The 19,003-nt window shown below is 46.1% G+C and overlaps 1 protein-coding gene across 1 annotated transcript; it reads right to left on the reverse strand.

The window, feature by feature from the left end:
- Positions 1–248: 248 nt before the first annotated feature.
- Positions 249–18,349, reverse strand: PAG1 (phosphoprotein membrane anchor with glycosphingolipid microdomains 1; the record flags this gene model as incomplete). The annotated part of the gene is made up of 6 exons (XM_082858391.1): positions 18,210–18,349; positions 16,509–16,560; positions 12,833–12,929; positions 9,254–9,858; positions 5,188–5,247; positions 249–620 (listed from the first exon to the last, which is right to left on the reverse strand). The coding sequence occupies exons 1-6, from the start codon at positions 18,332–18,334 to the stop codon at positions 249–251; spliced, it is 1,311 nt and encodes a 436-aa protein (XP_082714517.1). The 5' UTR covers positions 18,335–18,349.
- Positions 18,350–19,003: the final 654 nt, after the last annotated feature.

Raw genomic sequence — 19,003 nt, forward strand, 5'->3', positions numbered from 1 at the left:
ACCACTGACAGCTGGGATCCTTCCAGAGGGTGTGGGTATATGAGGGAGGTGTGCTTGGGTGTGCCCGTGCCCTGGCAGTAGGGTGTGTACCTCACTGTTCTCCAAACTGAGAAGCAGTTTCGGCATCTCCAGTCATCTTCCTTTTCCGGAAGCAGCATATGCAGTGTGGCTGACACTGCTTCTTGTGTTCTGCAACAGCACTGGCCCTGCCGGCTGGTCCTATGCTAGCTGGGTTGTCTTCCGGGCTGCTAGAGCCTGGTGATGTCTCGGCATTGCTGCAGGTCCCCGATGCTCTCGTAGTCATTCTCCTTTGGGAAAAGGCCGTGGTGGCTGTTGGTCTCCGGGGCAGCCTTCTCTTCCTCTCTGTTTAGAGTCTGTATTGCTTCGTAATCTGGTTCGGGCTCCTCGCCGTTGGGCCTCCCTGCTGCTGGAAGAGTGCTGACACTGTTAGGAATTTTCTCCAAGTCTTTAAGAGTAGCATAGAGATCGTTACAGGAAGAGGGCGACCTCAGAGCGGCTCCTTGGATGGAGGTATAGGTGGACTCTGGTGCTTTGAGTGACTGTCCTGATTTGTTCCCTGGCTGTCCTTTTTTATGTACTGATGAATACATGGCCGAGATCTAGAAAACAAAGGGTGAAGTGAATAAACAAGCTTCAAGCTTGATTTCTCCCTCCCCCTTTTTAGTGATAAGCTAGATTTTTAGGACAATGTGTGTGTGTGTCCCTTTAAGACTTTATTGAGATATTACTGACACACAACACATATAAGTTTAGGGTGCGCAATAGGATGATTTGATACACATGTTGTGACATGATTACCACGATAAGGTTAGTTAACAACTCCATTACCGTAATTGCCGTTTTTTTGGTGTGTAGTAATAACATTTCAGTGCTATTCTCTTAACGACTTTCAAGTATATAATACAGTATTGTTAATTCTAGTCGCCATGCTGTACATTATATTCCCAGAACTTATTACAGATGGAAGTCTGACCCTTTGACCAGCATCTCCCCATTTCCCCCAGTCCCCAGCCTGTGGCAACCACCATTCTACTCTATGTCTATGAGTCTGGCTTTTTTAGATTCCACATATATGTGAGAACACACAGTATTTGTCTTTCTCTGTCTGACTTATTTGACTTAGCATAATGCCCTCCGAGTCCATCTATGTTGCTGCAGATGGCAGGATTTTCTTCTTCTTTACGGCTGAATACTATTCCATTACGTACGTACATACGTGTGTGTGTGTGTGTGTGTATAAAACTACATTTTCTTTATCCGTTCATCCATTGACAGACATGTGGGTTGCTTCCATGACTTGGCTATCGTGAATAATGCTGCAATGAACATTGGTGTACAGATATCTCTTCGAGACAGTGGTTTCACTTCCTTTGACTATATACCCAGAAATGGGTTCTTCATTATCTGTACTAATCCTGGAGTACGTAACTCCAGGACAATTACGTGTGTCATCTACAACTTTGTAAGTAGCATAATTCTATGAAAACCAGGTCCTCTCTGGGTCTCCTCAGGGGTTTGAGGAGAGCAGGTGGGGTGGGCAGCTCAAGACCCCCCGGACCTGACCACAGATCAGGTTCTATTTGGTTTCTTTATCAGAATGATATTTCACCTGCAAAAAAGGTTTCACTGCTTTACAAAAAAGGGTAAAAAAAAAAAGCATTAGACCACTGATTCTCAAAAGGGTGCGATTCAAACCAGCAGCAGCAGGATCTGGACAGTTATTGGAAAGGCAAACTCTGGGGCACCACCCCAGAACCACTGAGTCACAAACTCTGGTCGGGGGGGTCCCAGATGGGCTGATTCTGATGTCCACTAAAGTGTGAGGACCACTGAACTAGACTGTTTGATCCACTCTTCCTGCACCACAGAGATCTGAAGAGTAGCTCCTGGATTCTGGTTGGTCATATACCTATATCTGTCAGAGTATCATTTTCCACTTTTTTTTTTTTACTTCACTGCATACTATTGGTTAAATATACATTTACAGACGGGGCTACATTTTCTTCAGTGGGAAAACTCTTTCTTATTTGAAACCAGCCAACTCAGAAATAAAACTAGGAGACAATCAACGTATGGGATGCTCTTTCCTATGGGAAGAGCAGCCTATTTTCCAAGCACACCTACTCAGTCTCACTAATGTACCTCATGTAGCCACACGTGTCAGGAGAGATTTCATTTTCTTTGATAGAAAAATGGATGATAGAGTAAATGGACTGATGAGGAGATTTGGGTGGTATTGTTTTATTGTTAGAAATCATGTTTGGAAATAGGGAAGAATATCCTTCATTACCTGTATTTATCTTTGCCCCAGCGATTGATTTATTCAAACACCCAGGAAATAAATGAACATACTTCCTGACAGATGCTTGGCTTTGCAAGTACAGGGAGAGATGTCCTGTTCTCACACATCTCACATACTGTGCAGGAAGCTTCCAGCTGGCCTCCGAAGCTTCTTAAGACACGCCTGCCGCATGTTAACTGGTCATTTGCATGAGGACTTTTCACTACAGGCTGGTGGCTCACATTTGCCAGGCCTTGACAAGCCAAAGGTTTTGAGTCAGAGAAATAATCTTTGGGAAACTCTTGCCCTGTTGATCTGACCATTTTCAGGGCTGTGAAATTAACATTCTCACCTTAGAGGTTTTAGTGAAAATACTACTCTCAAAATGAAGAATTGGAATTTCTTTCCATTTAGAAAGAATTAAAAAAAAAAGCCTCTGCTTTTCATAGGGAGGTGCAAACATATGGAACTTTTTATTTATAAGGCGGTCCAAGCCAAAAATGTGGACAGATTATAAAGGGGTAAGTCATGGATGACAGTGAGAAAGGGAACCAGCATCCTAGATATTTATTCCTCACCTTCAGGGGTAACATCAGGAGGACAAACACACCTTTACCTGTGAGAGTTGACCCCTCACCACCATTTCTGTTTCTCTTCCCTACTTTCTTCCCCATGGTCCCTGCCATTAATGCCCCCAACTCTTTGTAAGTACTTGGGTCTTCTAGTCTTTTTTTTTGTTTATAGGCTCTTTCATTAACTTACAACTTAATATTATCTCTGAGCATGAACCAAATGTGCAGAGGTTGTCATTTGAAATTTGAACTCTTATCAACGTTTCTCAAGTCTTCTAATATTCCTTCTGAATATGTGTCTCCTATGACTATTATTTTTATTTTGTATATAAATAAAAGGTTTCTCTTCAAGCCCCCTTGCTATTTAGCTTTGCAATTTTTCTCTTTAAAATCTTTCATCATTATTATTTGGTCTGTAAATTGTTATTATGTTCTCATAAATTACTCCATTTCCCCCATTTCTCTCCTTTTTATATTCAACCCTTCCCCCATCATTCTGTTAAATTGGGATAATAGTACTTAAAATTCAGGTCTCAGTTTCAGTCTGGACTGTCTAACATTATATTACATGAATATAAAAATAAATGATTTCCATATTTATTTTTTCTAAATCTTCTTCCTAAAATGAATACACAGGAATCACAGTTCCTTATTCTATGTTAAACATTCATCAGTATAACCAGGTCCTATTTTCAAAAACCACAAACAAAGGTAAGATAAGAAGAAAAGTAACTTAAAATTTTACTGCCTCAATTTATTTTAAAGGATTAGTTTCCAGATCTTTTATATTCTATTTTCTTTCCCCCCTTGTTGTTTTGGCCGCACGGCTTGTGGGATCTTAGTTCCCTGATCAGGGATTGAACCTGCACCTTCGGCAGTGAAAGCACAGAGTCCTAACCACTGGACAACCAGGGAATTCCCTTATTTCTTATACCAAATGGGATGGCTCCGGGACAGTGAAAAACGCTGGTGGAGGCAAAGGAGCTGCCACAGGCCCTGGTAGGAGGGTCCTGTCTTAGTCTCATGAGGGGAGGAGGGCCCAGTGGAGATGGAGAGGGGTTGGGGGGTGCATGAAAGTTACTTTGGAGGTGGAACTGAAGGGACTTGTTTCTGACTGCATCTGAGGACAGTGAGGAAAATGGGGTGTTAAGGATGACCCCAGGGTTTTGGCTTGTGCAACCAGGTGGATAGATGGCAGGTCCCTTCCGTGGAGCAGGAAACGTGGAGGGGGTTGGGCAACATCACCTAAGGAAAGCACTTCTGCTCCTTCAACTTTCAATGTGGGATTGTAATCTAGCTTCATATTTTAATACTCAGGGTCCTATATGGGAGGTGATGTACCAGCATATGTACATTACTTTTGTACATGTACAAAATTTACTAAGCTAGGCATTCCAGAAAGAGGCTATAGGTAGCTAGATAAATTAAGGTGTTCAGCTCTCTGAGTCTAGCGTGACATAATAACACAATAAATAGTGGCTTTTACAATTTTAATGCTCACTGAAAGTTTAACCAGTGAATCTTCAGCCCTGGTGCTTGGGAGAATATATCATCCTTTCTTGCTGGTGGCCATGTCTGACTCTACTTCCAAGCTGGACGTGTACTTCCTGAAGTTCCCTGCTCTCAGCCTCCCAAATTCCTAAGCCCTTCTCCCTCTGTCTCCCAGCCTGGAGCAAATTCTCTACACCCACCTGCTCCAATTTCCCGTATTTTCCAACCCACTATTAACTTCCTTCTAAAGGGGACTTTCTGACAGATTAAAGCTCCCACACTTATCATTCCTCTCTTCTCATTCCTCTTTTCTCCCCTCCCCTTTCTATTTTTCTCTGCTCCTTCTTCCCTACTGAGTTTTCTTTACTTAGCTGACCTGTTCATCTTGTCCTCTTTCTTGTCTTACCATCTGCCATTCACTCTCTCTGAGCCATTATAAAGCCAACATCCCCAAACCCTGATCTCCAACCATATGCTTAAGAGTGTACTTTAGCTTTCTCAGATGAAGGGTAACATGACAGTGCATTTACTCAAGGAAGGAGGTGCTATTCTCTATTGCATGAGCTTTCTGGTTATTTAAAAACTAACAGGGCTTCCCTGGTGGCGCAGTGGTTGAGAGTCCGCCTGCCGATGCAGGGGACACGGGTTTGTGCCCCGGTCCGGGAGGATCCCACATGCTGCGGAGCGGCTGGGCCCGTGAGCCATGGCCGCTGAGCCTGCGCGTCCGGAGCCTGTGCTCCGCAACGGGAGAGGCCACAACGGTGAGAGGCCCGCGTACCGCAGAAAATAATAATAATAATAAAAAAAACTAACAAAACTCACCTCTTCTTCTGTGAGAGTTGGGTCTTCTTCCCGGGACTTGTATGACAACGAACTAAATCTCTGTTAGAAGAAACATAAACCAAGAGAAGGGAGTTTGAAGTCAATAATCAAACCTTTCTCGTGCATATGCTTTGATCCATCTATCTACAAAAATGTTTTCAAATGATATTTGGAGAAGAAATTATTTTCTACAAAGAAATTATATAAAGCACCTGAGGAATAAACACATAAAAAGTATGTTTTTGCATACCCAGTAGTATTACACTTAGAGAAACTTCTTCTGATTGTTTATTTGAATCTGTAGGTACAAATAAAACGAACAGTTACGTGGACTACTGTTTCAATTCCTAATTGTCACTGACGGATTGATCATCAATGAGAGATGGAAAGCCTGATGAAGAAAAAAACATGGTTTCTTTATCAAGTGTCGGAATTTTATATTTCTACAGCTTGCCTGAGCCATCAGGAAGATTCTTAAGTCATCTGGAAACTTTTCACAGCTAGTGGAGAACTCAGCTCGCATTTTGTCACTTGCTACCTGCCTCATTTCTCAATGATTTTGGTTCCTGCTTCACTGATTCTGTCTCTAACGCATCTCCTGCCTGAATCCTTGCTGACTACAACAAACAGGGATCCTTCCAAGCCTGCCCCAGCTCCCTGACCTCCCTGCCCCGACCCTGTCCTCCCGCCAACCTCACTGTTCACTCTCCCAGCTACACCTCGGACTTCTCTTACCCTAAACAGACACCCCACCCTCCCATCTCCTTGCAGCCCCCTTCAGACCAGCACTCCTCGATCAAGCCCACTCCTCCCATAACCCAGTTCCTACAATCCTGCAAAACGTTTTTGCGTGTGTCGCTTCTCCTTGGCGTCCTTCCTTTCTGCCCTGTCAAACTCCACTGCCATACTTTAAATACTCCACTCCCTTCTTGGTCCCTGGTGAACTCATCCCTCGAGTGAGTCCTTAATGCTGCTCTGAATCCTTCTATCACCTGGTCCCTGGTCTCCTAGCTCCCTGCTTCACGTCTTCCCCTCTCTTCCCAAACTCCCAACACCTCTTCACCCATCCTCATGCTTAGCTGAGGACCTTGAGAAAACTGAAGGAAACAAGAGAAATTTCTATAAACTTTTACCTCCCCCACCTGCCCCCAGTCTCTGCATTCATGTACCTTCCTTCCTGTCAGTTGCCACAGATGAACTTTCCATGCTTCTCCTTAATGATCCTCTCCTCCTGTGCACCAGATTCTGACCCCTCACACTCACTCGTGGATATAAGCTCCAGCGTCTCTCCCATTTTGTCTACATCATCAGCTTTCCCCCTCTCTGTGGAGTCATCCCCATTCGTGTAAAAACAGGCTATTTATTCTAAAAACAAAACCAATCCACCCTTCTTCCAGTTCTATTACTCCTTCCTTTATAGTAAAACCTCTTAAGAGAGCTCTCTGAAAAAGTCACTCAAATAATTTGTCTCTTCCTATTCTCTCTCTAAACCCATTTCAGTCCAGTTTCTGCCTCTTCACTTCAGTGAAACTGCTCTTGTCAAGGACACTGAAGTCCACGTGTAACTCTCTCTCCTGACCCACCTGCTGCATCTGATGCAGGGGTCACTCCTTCCTCCCTGAAAGTTTGCCCTTGGCTTCTAGGACACTGTACTTTCCTGTTTTTTCTCTCCTGTTTTGCTCTCTTCTGCTGGCTCCTTTTCTTTCCTGGACCCGTGTCCTTGGAACTCTTCTAGTTCCCGTTCACACGTACTCATGCAGTGATCTCATCTGATGTCAGCTTTGAAAACAAATGTCTGCTGCTGACTTCTAAATGTACAAACCCAGCCCAGGCCCTTCCTCGTAAACCTGCTCCCCCATCCAGCTGTTCTCTGACATCTCTACTTGGATGACCAATATCTATGTCAAAGCAATAGGTCCAGCCCGGAACACCCAAGTTGCCTCCCAAGTCTGCTCTGCCTACAAGTCCTTTCTGCTTCAGTTAATGGCAATTCCATCCTTCCAGTGGCTCAGGCCAAACCCCGGACTCATTGCTTCCTCTTTCTTTCATCCACATCTGGTCTATCAACAAAACTCCTGGCTCTAGTTTAGTGTCTCCCGTTACTCCTGCCCTGATCTGAGCCACCTTGTCTCTCGTCTTGCTTATTAGAATGGCTACCCAACTGGTCTCCTTGCTTCCATTCTTCATAGGTGAATTTCAGCTCCATCAGAGCGATCCTTTCCTAACCCAGATTAAGCCATTCTTCTGCTCAAGGCTTTCGAGTGACCCCATTTTATTCAGATTATAAGCCAAGGCCATACAGGGTTGGGGCCCTGCTTACCTTTCTTCCTACTTCCCTTAGCGTTGCTCTCCCCTCTCCAGCCACGCCCACCCCTTCTTCTTTCCTGGAGAGGCCGGGCCTGCTCTGGCCTCAGGACCTTCACACTGGCCATCCCCTCTGCTTCACTTGCTCTGCCCCCCAAAATGTGTACCAACTCACTCTCTCACCTCCTTTAACATTTTGTTCAAATGCCCCTTCACAGCCAGGCATACCCTGACCACTCTATTCACAATTGTGCTCCCACCCAACTTTCCTAAACCCCCGGATTCTGTTCTAATTTTTTCCTTTAAACTTTAAAGCCTTCTAAGATACCACATACTTTACTTACATACGTATTTATGTCTCTATCTCCTTACTTAAATGTAAGCTCCATGGGGGCAGAGATTTTTGTTCATTTATATGTTTTGTTCACTAGTGTATTCTCAGCACCTGTATCATGTGGCTTATAGTAGGTGCTCATTAAAATCTTTTTGCAAATAAATGCATGAATATTAAACATTTCAAGTTCTCCCAATCACTTAAAATTAGGCTGGTTTATATGGAGATGATGGATTATTTATTCCTGTATTACTATAGAAAGGTAATCTGCTTCCCAGATGGCTATTTCCAGTTTCTAATGTGACATCTGCAGAATTGCTTACTTAGCAGTGGTTAGACAGTCAACTCTCTTACCTTTCAAATGCTTGTAAGTAAAGAAGTTTTAACTGCTTTAGGCAGCATAAATGTCACATTAGTTTTATTATCTTTAGTTATACAAAGGGCAAAAAAATTAGGCTGCATTTTACAAATATATTCATAAATACTTTACTGAGGCTCTCAATGGCTCACTTTACGGGTAAAACGAAAAGCTGAAATGCATTCAGAGAACACGACACAGAATGACTCATTGGCATAAGCTATATAACCCTAGCCGGACCTCCCCTTTTGATCATGAACGGCACAAGTTTTTCAAGGCTACTACTGACTGACTAGTCCCTACTTGGCCTTCCTACCAAAACTTGAGACGAGAACCCTACTTTTTTCTCTGCAGAGAATGGAAATTAGGTATCAGTTGCCTAAAGAAGGTAGGGCCTAGTTTAAATCCCAAGGAAATGCTGACAGCTGGAGATGTGAATTCCAAGCTATGGTGGCTCAGACATCAGCTTATGAGACACCCACAGAGAAGGCTCGGAGATTGTTAGTACATTTTAGAGCTCTGTTGAATAGTTACACTTAAGAGCTACAGGGTAGTATTTAGAAATTGTCACAAAATAAAATCTCTTACTTGATTCCTATAAAAGTCTATACATAATCAGATACGCCCAGTGGCACCTGTGAACTGGTCCCCTCTGCCTGTTCTTGTGCTCTGATTTCTGGGACCCGGGGAGCGGGGAGATCATCCCACTGCCTGGGGTGGTAACAAGTGGAAGAGGCTAAGTGGGTGGCAAAGAGTCTCGTCTTTCCAGTTCTTGGTCTTCACCATGAAGAAAATAATACTTGCCCCCATTAGACATGATGCAAAACCTGAAAGATATCCAAGGAAGGTGCCAAGAGAGAAATATTTTGTAAATATGAGCTTTCAGTATTTTATTACTTGGAGGGGGGAACAAAAAGTCAAACACAGCTTCCACTAAAACAGCTGCCACCACTCAATGCACGTGAAGGTGCTAGCATGTATTCCTTAGAACAACGTGCACGCAAAAGCCCCAGGATCAGCTAGACGCCCAATTGTGACAAAAGCTCTGAAACCAATGTGCCGGAGCCCACCTTGTTGGCTTCACTGGTCCCCTCGGCAGCCCCTTCTTCTCCTGTTTTACTCTCTGCCTGTTCCTGAAGGTTTTCATTTTCATCCAGAAGTTTAATGGGGACAGGGGGTGGCGCCTCCTCTTCTGGATCCCATGAATTTCCAAGAATACTCTCTGCATTAGCGCTTTGTCGACACTTTCTGTTTCTGTCCACGGAGGCATATTCAGCAAAGTCTGTTTTGCCACTGGCCTGGGGCCCCGGAAGCTCTTTCACAGTGGAAGTTGACTTCGACCTGCTGCTGTGGCCTCCAGCTGAGTGGGCAGCGGCCGTCACCTCCTTAATTTCTTTCACAGTTTCATACAAGCAGTCCTCCACCATATTTTCTTGTGAGGCACTGTCCTTGAGCACTTCATACGGCCCCTCCATCCCCAGACCCTGGTCCCCGTCCGTGCTTTCTCCATTGAGCATCGTGTCCACTTCGCTCTCAGGAGGAATTCTGGGCAACTCCCGGCTCTGATGACATTTTGGCTTCCCTGTGCTGTCCTGGGAGTCCAGCAGATCTGAAGCTGAGGTCTGGACTTCCTCGTAATGCTGTGTGCAGGTCACGGTGCTGTCTTCTGAAAGAACTAAAGCAGTGGGAGTATTAAAAGTGGAGAAAGACAAATTCTGACATAATTATTACAGTGAATCAGATGATGTCAAGTTAGGTGAAATCAAAGTGCTGGCTTTTTATTTGACTTGAGGCTATAAATTACAGATGTTTTGACTGTTAGTGGATATTCTTATTTCAATCACAGTGTAAACTAAAGCCATCCATTACATCTTTCCAATAGAGTATTTAATACATTGTCTTGGCTATCAATTTGGGTCACAGTTATACAGTCTTTGTTGTTACTCCTGATGGGCTCCTTGTAGGCAGTGTCCAAAGTGACCAGAGGATGAAAGTGACACTGCATAGGGCCAAACTGTGGGAGGCTGGGCTCCAAGGGGGGGGCATGTGTGGCAGCCACTCTCCCGGCCCTCCTGGCCTCCTCTCGTGTGGAGGGAACACCTGGGAGCCATCCCCCTTCACAGGTCACTTTGTTTGAGAGACAATGGAAAAAATGGGGCAAAAATGTGCCCAAAGCAGTATCCCAAAGGGTCCGCCTACCCTGTGCCTTTTTAGAGCTCTTCCTTCCATCTTACTGGCTCCTGGTGCCAACATTTTTACCTCAAATTAGAAAATTCGTATTTGAAATTCTTAGATTGCTACAGAAACGTTACTGCGTGGAGCCATTCAGTCATCCCTTTATCAAATGGTTTTTGAGTGCCTCCTAGGCGCCAGGGATGGTTGAAGTGCTGGGAATACATCATTCGTCAGTGAGGTCCAATGAGTCCTGCCCTTTGGGGACTTACACTGCAGTGAGCCAGTTATTAAATTACTGTCTCTCCACTATATGTTCTTTATATACTATATATTCTTCATATATATATATATAAGTGTATGCATATAATATATATATTATATAAAGTAAATACATACTTAAACATGTATTTGTACTGGTATATTCATATATATTTACTTTATATAATATATATATTCCTTATATATCGTATATATTCTTTACATCTGTGTGTGGGTTTATAACTTAATTTTTCTTTTTTGATGTTGGGGGTAGGAGTTTATTTATTTATTTTTGGCTGTGCTGGGTCTTCGTTTGTGTGAGAGGGCTTTCTCTAGTTGTGGCAAGCGGGGGCCACTCTTCATCGCCGTGCGTGGGCCTCTCACTATCGCGGCCTCTCTTGTTGCGGAGCACAGGCTCCAGACGCGCAGGCTCAGGAGTTGTGGCTCACGGGCCCAGTTGCTCTGCGGCATGTGGGATCCTCCCAGACCAGGGCTCGAACCCGTGTCCCCTGCATTAGCAGGCAGATTCTCAACCACTGCGCCACCAGGGAAGCCCAATAACTTACAGTTTTTAACCCACTTGTTTTTACTGACTAGACTGGGATTCTCTAAGACCCTGGAGTCCAGAACAGTATCAACAGCATGGTTGACTCCACTGTTTTTACATGAAAAACTAAATGAGTGAAAGAAGAAATAAACTGCTCACCTCTTATCCTGAAAAAAAGAAAAAAAGACTACTTCTCTTTAGGGGGACTAGAAATAGTGTCCCTGAAGAGTATCTCGGGAAAATGATAATGGAACCCTTGTCGGAAGTTACCATCACTACCCACTGTGTACTAAATACTTGATCATCAAGGAGGGGGTGAACTTTTGCCCTCTGGATTTAGATGTCTGTGTCACGGTGGACAGAGAATGGGCACTGGAGTCTGAAGCCTCCGGTGTCAATCCTGACTGTCCCCCAGTTTCCTTGTCTGTAACTGGAGGTAAGAGGAGGATTTGCTACCCCAGGTGAAAGCGCTCTGTAAACTGGGGAGTGGAAATGTGACTTTGGTGAGCGAGCACATCCTGGGCGTGAAACAGGCAGCATGCAGAGTGGTCCTAAGGGTGTACCCAGGAGTCAGATCGAGGGTTCAAATTACAGATCCTCAGAGCACTGACCATAACATCTTAGGCAAGTGATTAACCTCTCTGTGCCAGACAGAATAATGCCCACCCCCCACCCACCCCCCACTCAGGAACCCACGTCCTCTTCCCTGGATTCTGTGTATTTCATTCCACGGCAAGGGAGGAATTAAGGATACTGATGAACTATTAGCTGATCTTGAGATGGGGAGGAAAACTGGGACATCCAGGTGGGCGCGGTGTAATTCTGAGGGTCCTCATCAGTGAAAGATGGAGGCAGGAGAGTCGGAGAGAGACTTGAAGATGGAGGGAAGTCCAGGACCAAGGAATGCAGGAGGCTTCTAGCAGCGGAAGCAGGCAAGGAACTAGGTTCTTCCCTAGAGCCTTGGGGAAGAAGCGCAGCCCCGCTGGTACTTTGATTTTAGCCCAGGGAGACCCGGTTCACACTCTGACCTCCAGAGCTCCAAGCTCATAAACCTGTGTTCTTCTAAGGCACTAAGTTTGTGGTAATTTGTTGCAGCAGCAATGTTTCAGTTGCCTCATCTGTAAATTGTGAAGAGTAATAATCCCTACCCTACAGGGCAGTCATATTAGTCATGGTGATCTTATAGTTGCTAGCATAAACGGGTTAGCAAAAATGAGTTAGTACAGGGCTTCCCTGGTGGCGCAGTGGTTGGGAGTCCGCCTGCCGATGCAGGGGACACGGGTTCGTGCCCCGGTCCGGGAGGATCCCACATGCCGCGGAGTGGCTGGGCCCATGAGCCATGGCCACTGAGCCTGCGCGTCTGGAGCCTGTGCTCCGCAACAGGAGAGGCCACAGCAGTGAGAGGCCCGCGTACCGCAAAAAAAAAAAAAAAAAAAAAAAAAAAAAAGAGTTAGTACACATACAAATCTTAGAACAATGGCACACAGAAGCCAATTCATAGATATTAACTTTTCATCCAAATGAGATTTTTTTGGCTCAAACTGGTAGTAACACAAAAGGTAAGCAAGAACAAACACATTTCCTAGTTTTTGAGCCACACTTTCTGAAACCCAGCCCTTTCTCAGGTGATGAGGCCTGCGTGGATAGCTGGTATTTCTGCAGAACTTACTGTCACCGTTGGTGAGTGCCCCGTTCTGTTCGCTGCTGGCAGGCATGTCTGTGGCCAGGCTGGTAACTGAACGGCTGAACATCTCCTTGTCGGAAGGCTGCAGAAACAAAGGCACCAAAAGGATCAGACTGCGTGGCAGAGGGGAATATCCACGGCTTTTTTATGGGGGAGGGGGTATTTTTAAAAATTCATTCATTCATTCATTCATTATTTTTGCCAAACTGCACAGCTTGTGGGATCTTAGTTCCCCAACCAGGGATTGAACCCTGGCCCTCGGCAGTGAGAGTGCAGAGTCCTAACCAGTGGACCGCCAGGGAATTCCCTCCATGGTTTCTTCTAAAAATGAAAACAACAACAAAACCCAAATCCACTGCTTAGATTTAAGTTAAGTGAAACGAAATAAAATCGAGTTCCTCAGTTGCACTAGTCACATTTCAAGGGCTCAGTGGCTACACGTGGACAGTGGTTACCCTATCAGTGCAGTTACAGAACACTTCCATCTTGGTGGAAGGTTCTATTGGACAGGGCCATCCTGGGAATCTTCCGAGGCCGCCATCCACGGAGCTTCCCATCTGGTAATCACAAAGAGGCTATGGTAGGTTGTGGGGTCTCAGGTCCCTTATCTCAAGGTGAGGGGGACCAGAAGCCCCAGGGCTGATTGGAATGAGCTCCAGCAGAGAGAGGCCTCATCCTTCTACCAGAGGTGCCGGAAACGTTACCCTTTTTAAGGGTGTGTCATGCCGAGGAAAATATCACCTTTGTCATCTGAAGGGAAGGGACTTAAATCTGATCAAAGATAATGTCACTGATGTCTGAGACTCAGAAATCAGCCAGGTCTCTGCTTCAAGGTTCACCGAAACCATCGTATGCTAAAAAGTAGGTTTGCAAACCTTTCTTATTCTCACAAACAAATCCAGGACGCTTGGAGGGAAGAATGGCATTGATTGTTTTCTACTGGGCTAGCCTGGGTGGACAGTACATGGCATGATACGCCAGGCTGAGCTACAGCTATGACTAGCCTGAAGGTAAGGTGGTAGCTCACATATTTCTTGAAATATGCAGCTGGTCCCACGTAGCAGCTGAATCACTGCTGATAGGATCTGTTCCCCCTTCCCACTCATGGAATGCACGGCCTGCGGGACCCAGGAGGCCACACTGGACCATGTTCCAGGAGTCCACCTGGGAAGTTCTGATGTAAACAGCACCACGGCCTTGGCTAGCTGGCTTCACAAATTCTCTGACTTGGGAACCAAGTAATAATAACAGAGAGCAAATAGCTCATGCTGCGTCATGATCCAAACATGTACCAGGAGTCAGCTATTTCAATCCCATGCAGCCCGTGAGATGGGTCGTTGTGTTAGGTTGCAGGGCGGCTGCAGACACAGGTGCCCATTCACAGAAATGACGTCACCCGTGGGCAGGAGTCAGCTGTGGGGGGAGGATGGCTCCCAGGTGGGCCCATAACAGCACAATCAATCCGTCACAGCTGAATTATCATACTCTAGGCTCTCACCACCATTTCTTCTCTTAGCTTCTACGAGAAAACTCCTGCTGGAGCTCCAAACACAGAAGCCAGGAGGGAGCCTCTCTCTCACTGAAGCTTCAGATGCAGCCAGGGGACACCCCCAACCCCCGCCGGCCTTTTTCACCTTAGGATTTAAAGGCAGCTCCTCTGGGGCTGTGGAGTGATCGGTGTGTGTCGGGGTGTGTGTCAGCCGGGATCAGGGGTGGGGAAGGCTGGCTGACTACAAGGACTTCTCAGGCCTGGGATGGAGACTGTGCAAGTTGTACAAAATTGAGAAACTAGGATAGAAGCTTGTGTAAAGAGAGCCATGTGATGTGTGTGTGCAAACGTGCACTCCCTTGCTCACACATTCATATGAGAGAGGCTATGGGGGGCTATTAATGAAGGACACTGCACACGGAGAGTCAGATCTTCCTTTTATCCACCCGCCACACTCTTCCCGTCTCACCCAGGGCTGCTGCTGGGCGTTAGCAGAAGAGCAGGAACCAAAGGTCTAGAGCAGAGGTTCTCACACCTGAGCAAACCTCAGGATGACCCGAGGGCTTGCTCCCAGCCTCCCCCTCCCCCCGCCCCCGAGTCTTCTAACAAATGGAGATGGAAGCCTCTCCCCCAGCCCCGCATCTCCTGCCGACGGGCACCAAGGAGAGTGGCAAGGGGAAGAAAGCTGGGGCCTGGGACCTGCACGTGGGAGAAGCCACAGTGGAGGTACCACCTCCTCTCCCACCCGCCCTCTGGGTGCCTGCACAGCGGCAATCCAACAGAGGCGCTGGGGGCAGGTGAGAAGCGGGGATACAGACAACCAGAGACTGCAGTGAGGGTGACAACGGGGGTAAAAAGGAGGGGGGTGATGAGAAACCCGGAAAGCAGTGGAGGGTGTGTGTGTGTGAGCGCCTGCATACAGAGATGAAAGGAAGGAACTCCCCAGGGGCTCCCAGGAGAGGAGGGCTGACCACTTCGCTGCCTGGCCTGGAAGAATCCCTCAATCCTAGGGCAGGGCGCCCGGGATGCCTCCTGGGTGAGCTTGGAACCTGGCTGCTGGTTGAGTGTTTCATACCAGACCTCACATGACATGCTTCACTCATCCACCTTTCCTTTTTGCCCCTTCTTCCTCCAACCAGTTTATGCCTGATCTTGAGAACTTACGTCTGGGACAGGAAGCATCTTCACCATTTCAGCCTTGCGAATATGAGGGCGGCCCCATCCCCAGCTGCTGGAATTGCTCAGCCAATTAAAGGCATGGGCCTGAGGGGAGAGAATGAGGTGGGACCAGGACGCCCAGGCTGCTCCCTGTCTGGGTGAATCCAAGAGGCCCGCGGGGCTCGATCAGGACCCTTTAGGACACAGAGCAAGAAAACCCAGCAAGGCCAGGCCACATCTGGGATGCTGGGGGTCCCAGGCTCCAGTAAGCTTAATGATCAGCTGTTACAAGTTGAATTTTATCATCTCCAAATTCCTATTTGAAGTCCGAACTCTCAATACCTTAGACTTGGCCTCATTTGGAAACAGGATCGTTGCAGATGAAACATGTTAAGATGAGGTCATATCGGAGGCCTTAAAAAAGGGTAACTTGGGCAGAGACAGACACACATAGAGGGAAGACGGTGTAAAGAGTCACAGGGAGAACACAATGTAAGGGCAGAGATCTTCAAACCAAGCATCACTAAAGGCTGCCAACCGACCACGGTAAGCTAGGAGAGCGGCCTGTAACAGATGCGCTCTCACAGCTCTCGGAAGGAACCAACCCTGCTGCCACCTTGATCTCGAATTTCTAGCCTCTAGAACTGTGACATGATAAATTTATCAAGCCACTCAGTTTATGGTCCTTTGTTATGACAGTTCTAGCCAACTAATACACAGGCTGGAGCCCAGCAGAGGCAAAACAGAAACGTCCCTGCAGTAGGTTGGAACTATCTGAGGATCCTTCCAGCAGTGGCACAATTGCATCCGTTTCAGAAGCTCTCCCAACAACCTGGCTAATTGCACAGGCCTCTAGCCACGGTGAATATAAACCTGCAGCAAGAGGACACGGCCCAGGCAGCCAGTTAAAACTCTGGCTGAATTGCTTCCCTGGGCTTCCTTCAGGCTGTAAGCTTGTGGGGACCTGCTTTAGATAAGCGGCTGATGATTTAAAACTCGTGCACGCGTGCTCACCACGTTCATCAGGTTCTCATGGTCTCCGCTGTGCTGTCTCGGCTTCTTTTCTCTGAAACAGAAAAGGAAACATGGCTGTAACATCCAACGTGCTACCTAAAATCAAACATACACTCCCCTTTCCTATTCAAACTTTGATCGACACTTAAATAATCTCTCTTTTAAAAACCGGGTTTATTTTGCCAAGGAAGCAGAAGCCGGACAATTCACTCTACCCCTCCTCTGCAGGTAGCAGGGTCCAAGGGAGTCAAGTCCCAGCAAGGGGCTGGTCACCTCTCGGGACCTCCCCTTCCTCCAGGAGTAGAAAATACAAGTGAACAAGAGGACTGGGGCAGTTTCCTGAGTTTCCTGAAACTGTTTATATCTAGAATACTGGAATGAATTTTTTGTTTTTGTTTTTTGTAAGGAAATCAACAATTCTCATCTCTTCATCTTAATTCAGTCTTTGCAAAGTCACACACTGCCATGGGATTGAGAAAATAAAGAAAATACAACTTTTGGCTTGTTGGGGAGGTTACATGCCCTCAGGATGAGTCATATGTACTTGCAGTCTATGGAAAAGTCCATCCAGTAAAAATAGAATTTATTTTTACTCGGGACAGGCTAAAGAAAGCCATCAGTACTAGAGGCTACCTTTCCCATAGATGTATAAGGCAACAGTGACACCTAGTGGGGGCATAAATAATTGCAAGGCAGGCCCTCCCAGGCCCAGGGGAACAAACACTCCTCTAGCTTTGCTTCTATTTTTTCATCTTTCTGGCCAGTTAGTCTCTCTCCCAGCCCTGGAGTCCTGGATCCAAACCGGGCAGGGATTTGGAGGCTACTTGTGTTCAGGGAGTCTGGATTTTCCCCTCCTGACAGAGACTTTAGGGCACAAAGCCACATCCAGACTTTTAAATGACACTTGTCCAGTCCCTTCCAAGGTTATTGAGAAGAGTTTGAAAGAAGGCTGGCTGTCAGCTGGTCTGCACTGGCTCCCAGCAGCAGCCCTCACCAGAGAGCTGCATATGTTGTAACAATGTCTGAACACCTGGAAAATCACTCCTGGTTAGAAAGGACTTTGCTTCTCTCCAAGCAAAGATCTCCTTTTCTTCTTGGTGGAGGGGTTACACATTTTATTGTATATGAGGGAGACAAAGAAGGAGGAAGAGGGGAGGAGAAAGAGAGAGAGAGAGAGAAGTATAATTCTAAAATAAGACAAGATGGTTATTTCATACACAGAATGTTTCTCTTGTAGAAAAAATGAATGTTTCTTAAGAAACTGCAGCTCTAGATAACAAATCCTTAATAAAATGACCCCCAAAAGCTACAGAGCAGCAAAAAGTCTCAGTAACTCTCAAATGCCAGCAAAAAGAATATCTTTAATGCACATGATACTTAGATTTCCAAATGTCCACAGATGGAAAAAGAAAATACACATTTGGACAAGGGTGTGCTCATAAGAATAGCAAAAATTTCCTTCTGGGAAGTTTCATACATAAGGGCTCTTCCAGTTGCTCCCCAGGAAAATCAGATGTGGCTTTTCACTGAACTAATAAAAAGTGTCCTGGGCTCCTTTGCGGCAGAGAAGTCAGTTCATCTAACATACGAGTTTCTGGGAATGTCTATGCAGTGAGATGCCATTCATCACAGGCTTTTTATATAGAAAGTCTTCTGGGAACATGTTATTTTAAGGCTCTAGTAGACATGCACTGCTCTCACCTGTCACAACTGGAGCACAGAAAGATGAGGAAGGTGATGAGGAAGAAGGTGGCCACAGCTGCCAGGCTTCCCCACAGGGTGATCTGCATTTGTCCCCCACTCAGCAAGCTTCCCTCGGGTCCCATGGTGGGTGGGAAGTGGCACAGGCTGCTGGATTTGGTCAGTCCTTCCAAGGTGGCAACATGGGGGCAGAGGGCTGCGTCCTCCTGCAGAGAGAACAACGTGTGTTTTGACAACTTCTCGCGTGAAATGCCAGAATCTGGGAGTAAGCTCCTGGTGGGGCGTGGGGTGAAGGGGGCGTTTGAGTAGAGCAGGGAGGTGTGTGCACACTGCAGGTGTGCGCAGGTGGACTCGACTTGGAACTCCCTCTGGGCAAGTTTCCCTCTGTGGTCCAGGCCTTTGTTTTCTCACCCAAAACGCAAAGCAGGAGCGTGCAATGCCTAGCACAGTGTTTGAGGCAACGGATGTCTTGTTATTTGGATATGTTTGGGGATAGATTCTTAACGTCTTCAAATAAATTTAAGACTCCAGGTACTCCACAGCAAATGAATAAATGCTTATTTGGTTTCCCTTGCGTTTTTTTTTTGTTGTTGCTGTTGTTTTTTGCCAGAACAGTGTAAAGCATTTATTACAGCTTTCACAAAAATGCAGTTTGCATCTTTCCCACCTGAATCTCCAACTCCCCAAACCTGCTTCTCTTTGAGAAGGTTTACGGTCAATACAATTAACGAAATGGATTGTCTTTACATTCACCTTCGTAAACAGTTAACTGTTCTGAGTATGTGACTTTATAT

Source organism: Leucopleurus acutus (genome assembly GCF_964270905.1).
Source record: "Leucopleurus acutus genome assembly, chromosome: 17".
In the NCBI taxonomy this organism is placed as follows: Eukaryota; Metazoa; Chordata; class Mammalia; order Artiodactyla; family Delphinidae; genus Leucopleurus; species Leucopleurus acutus.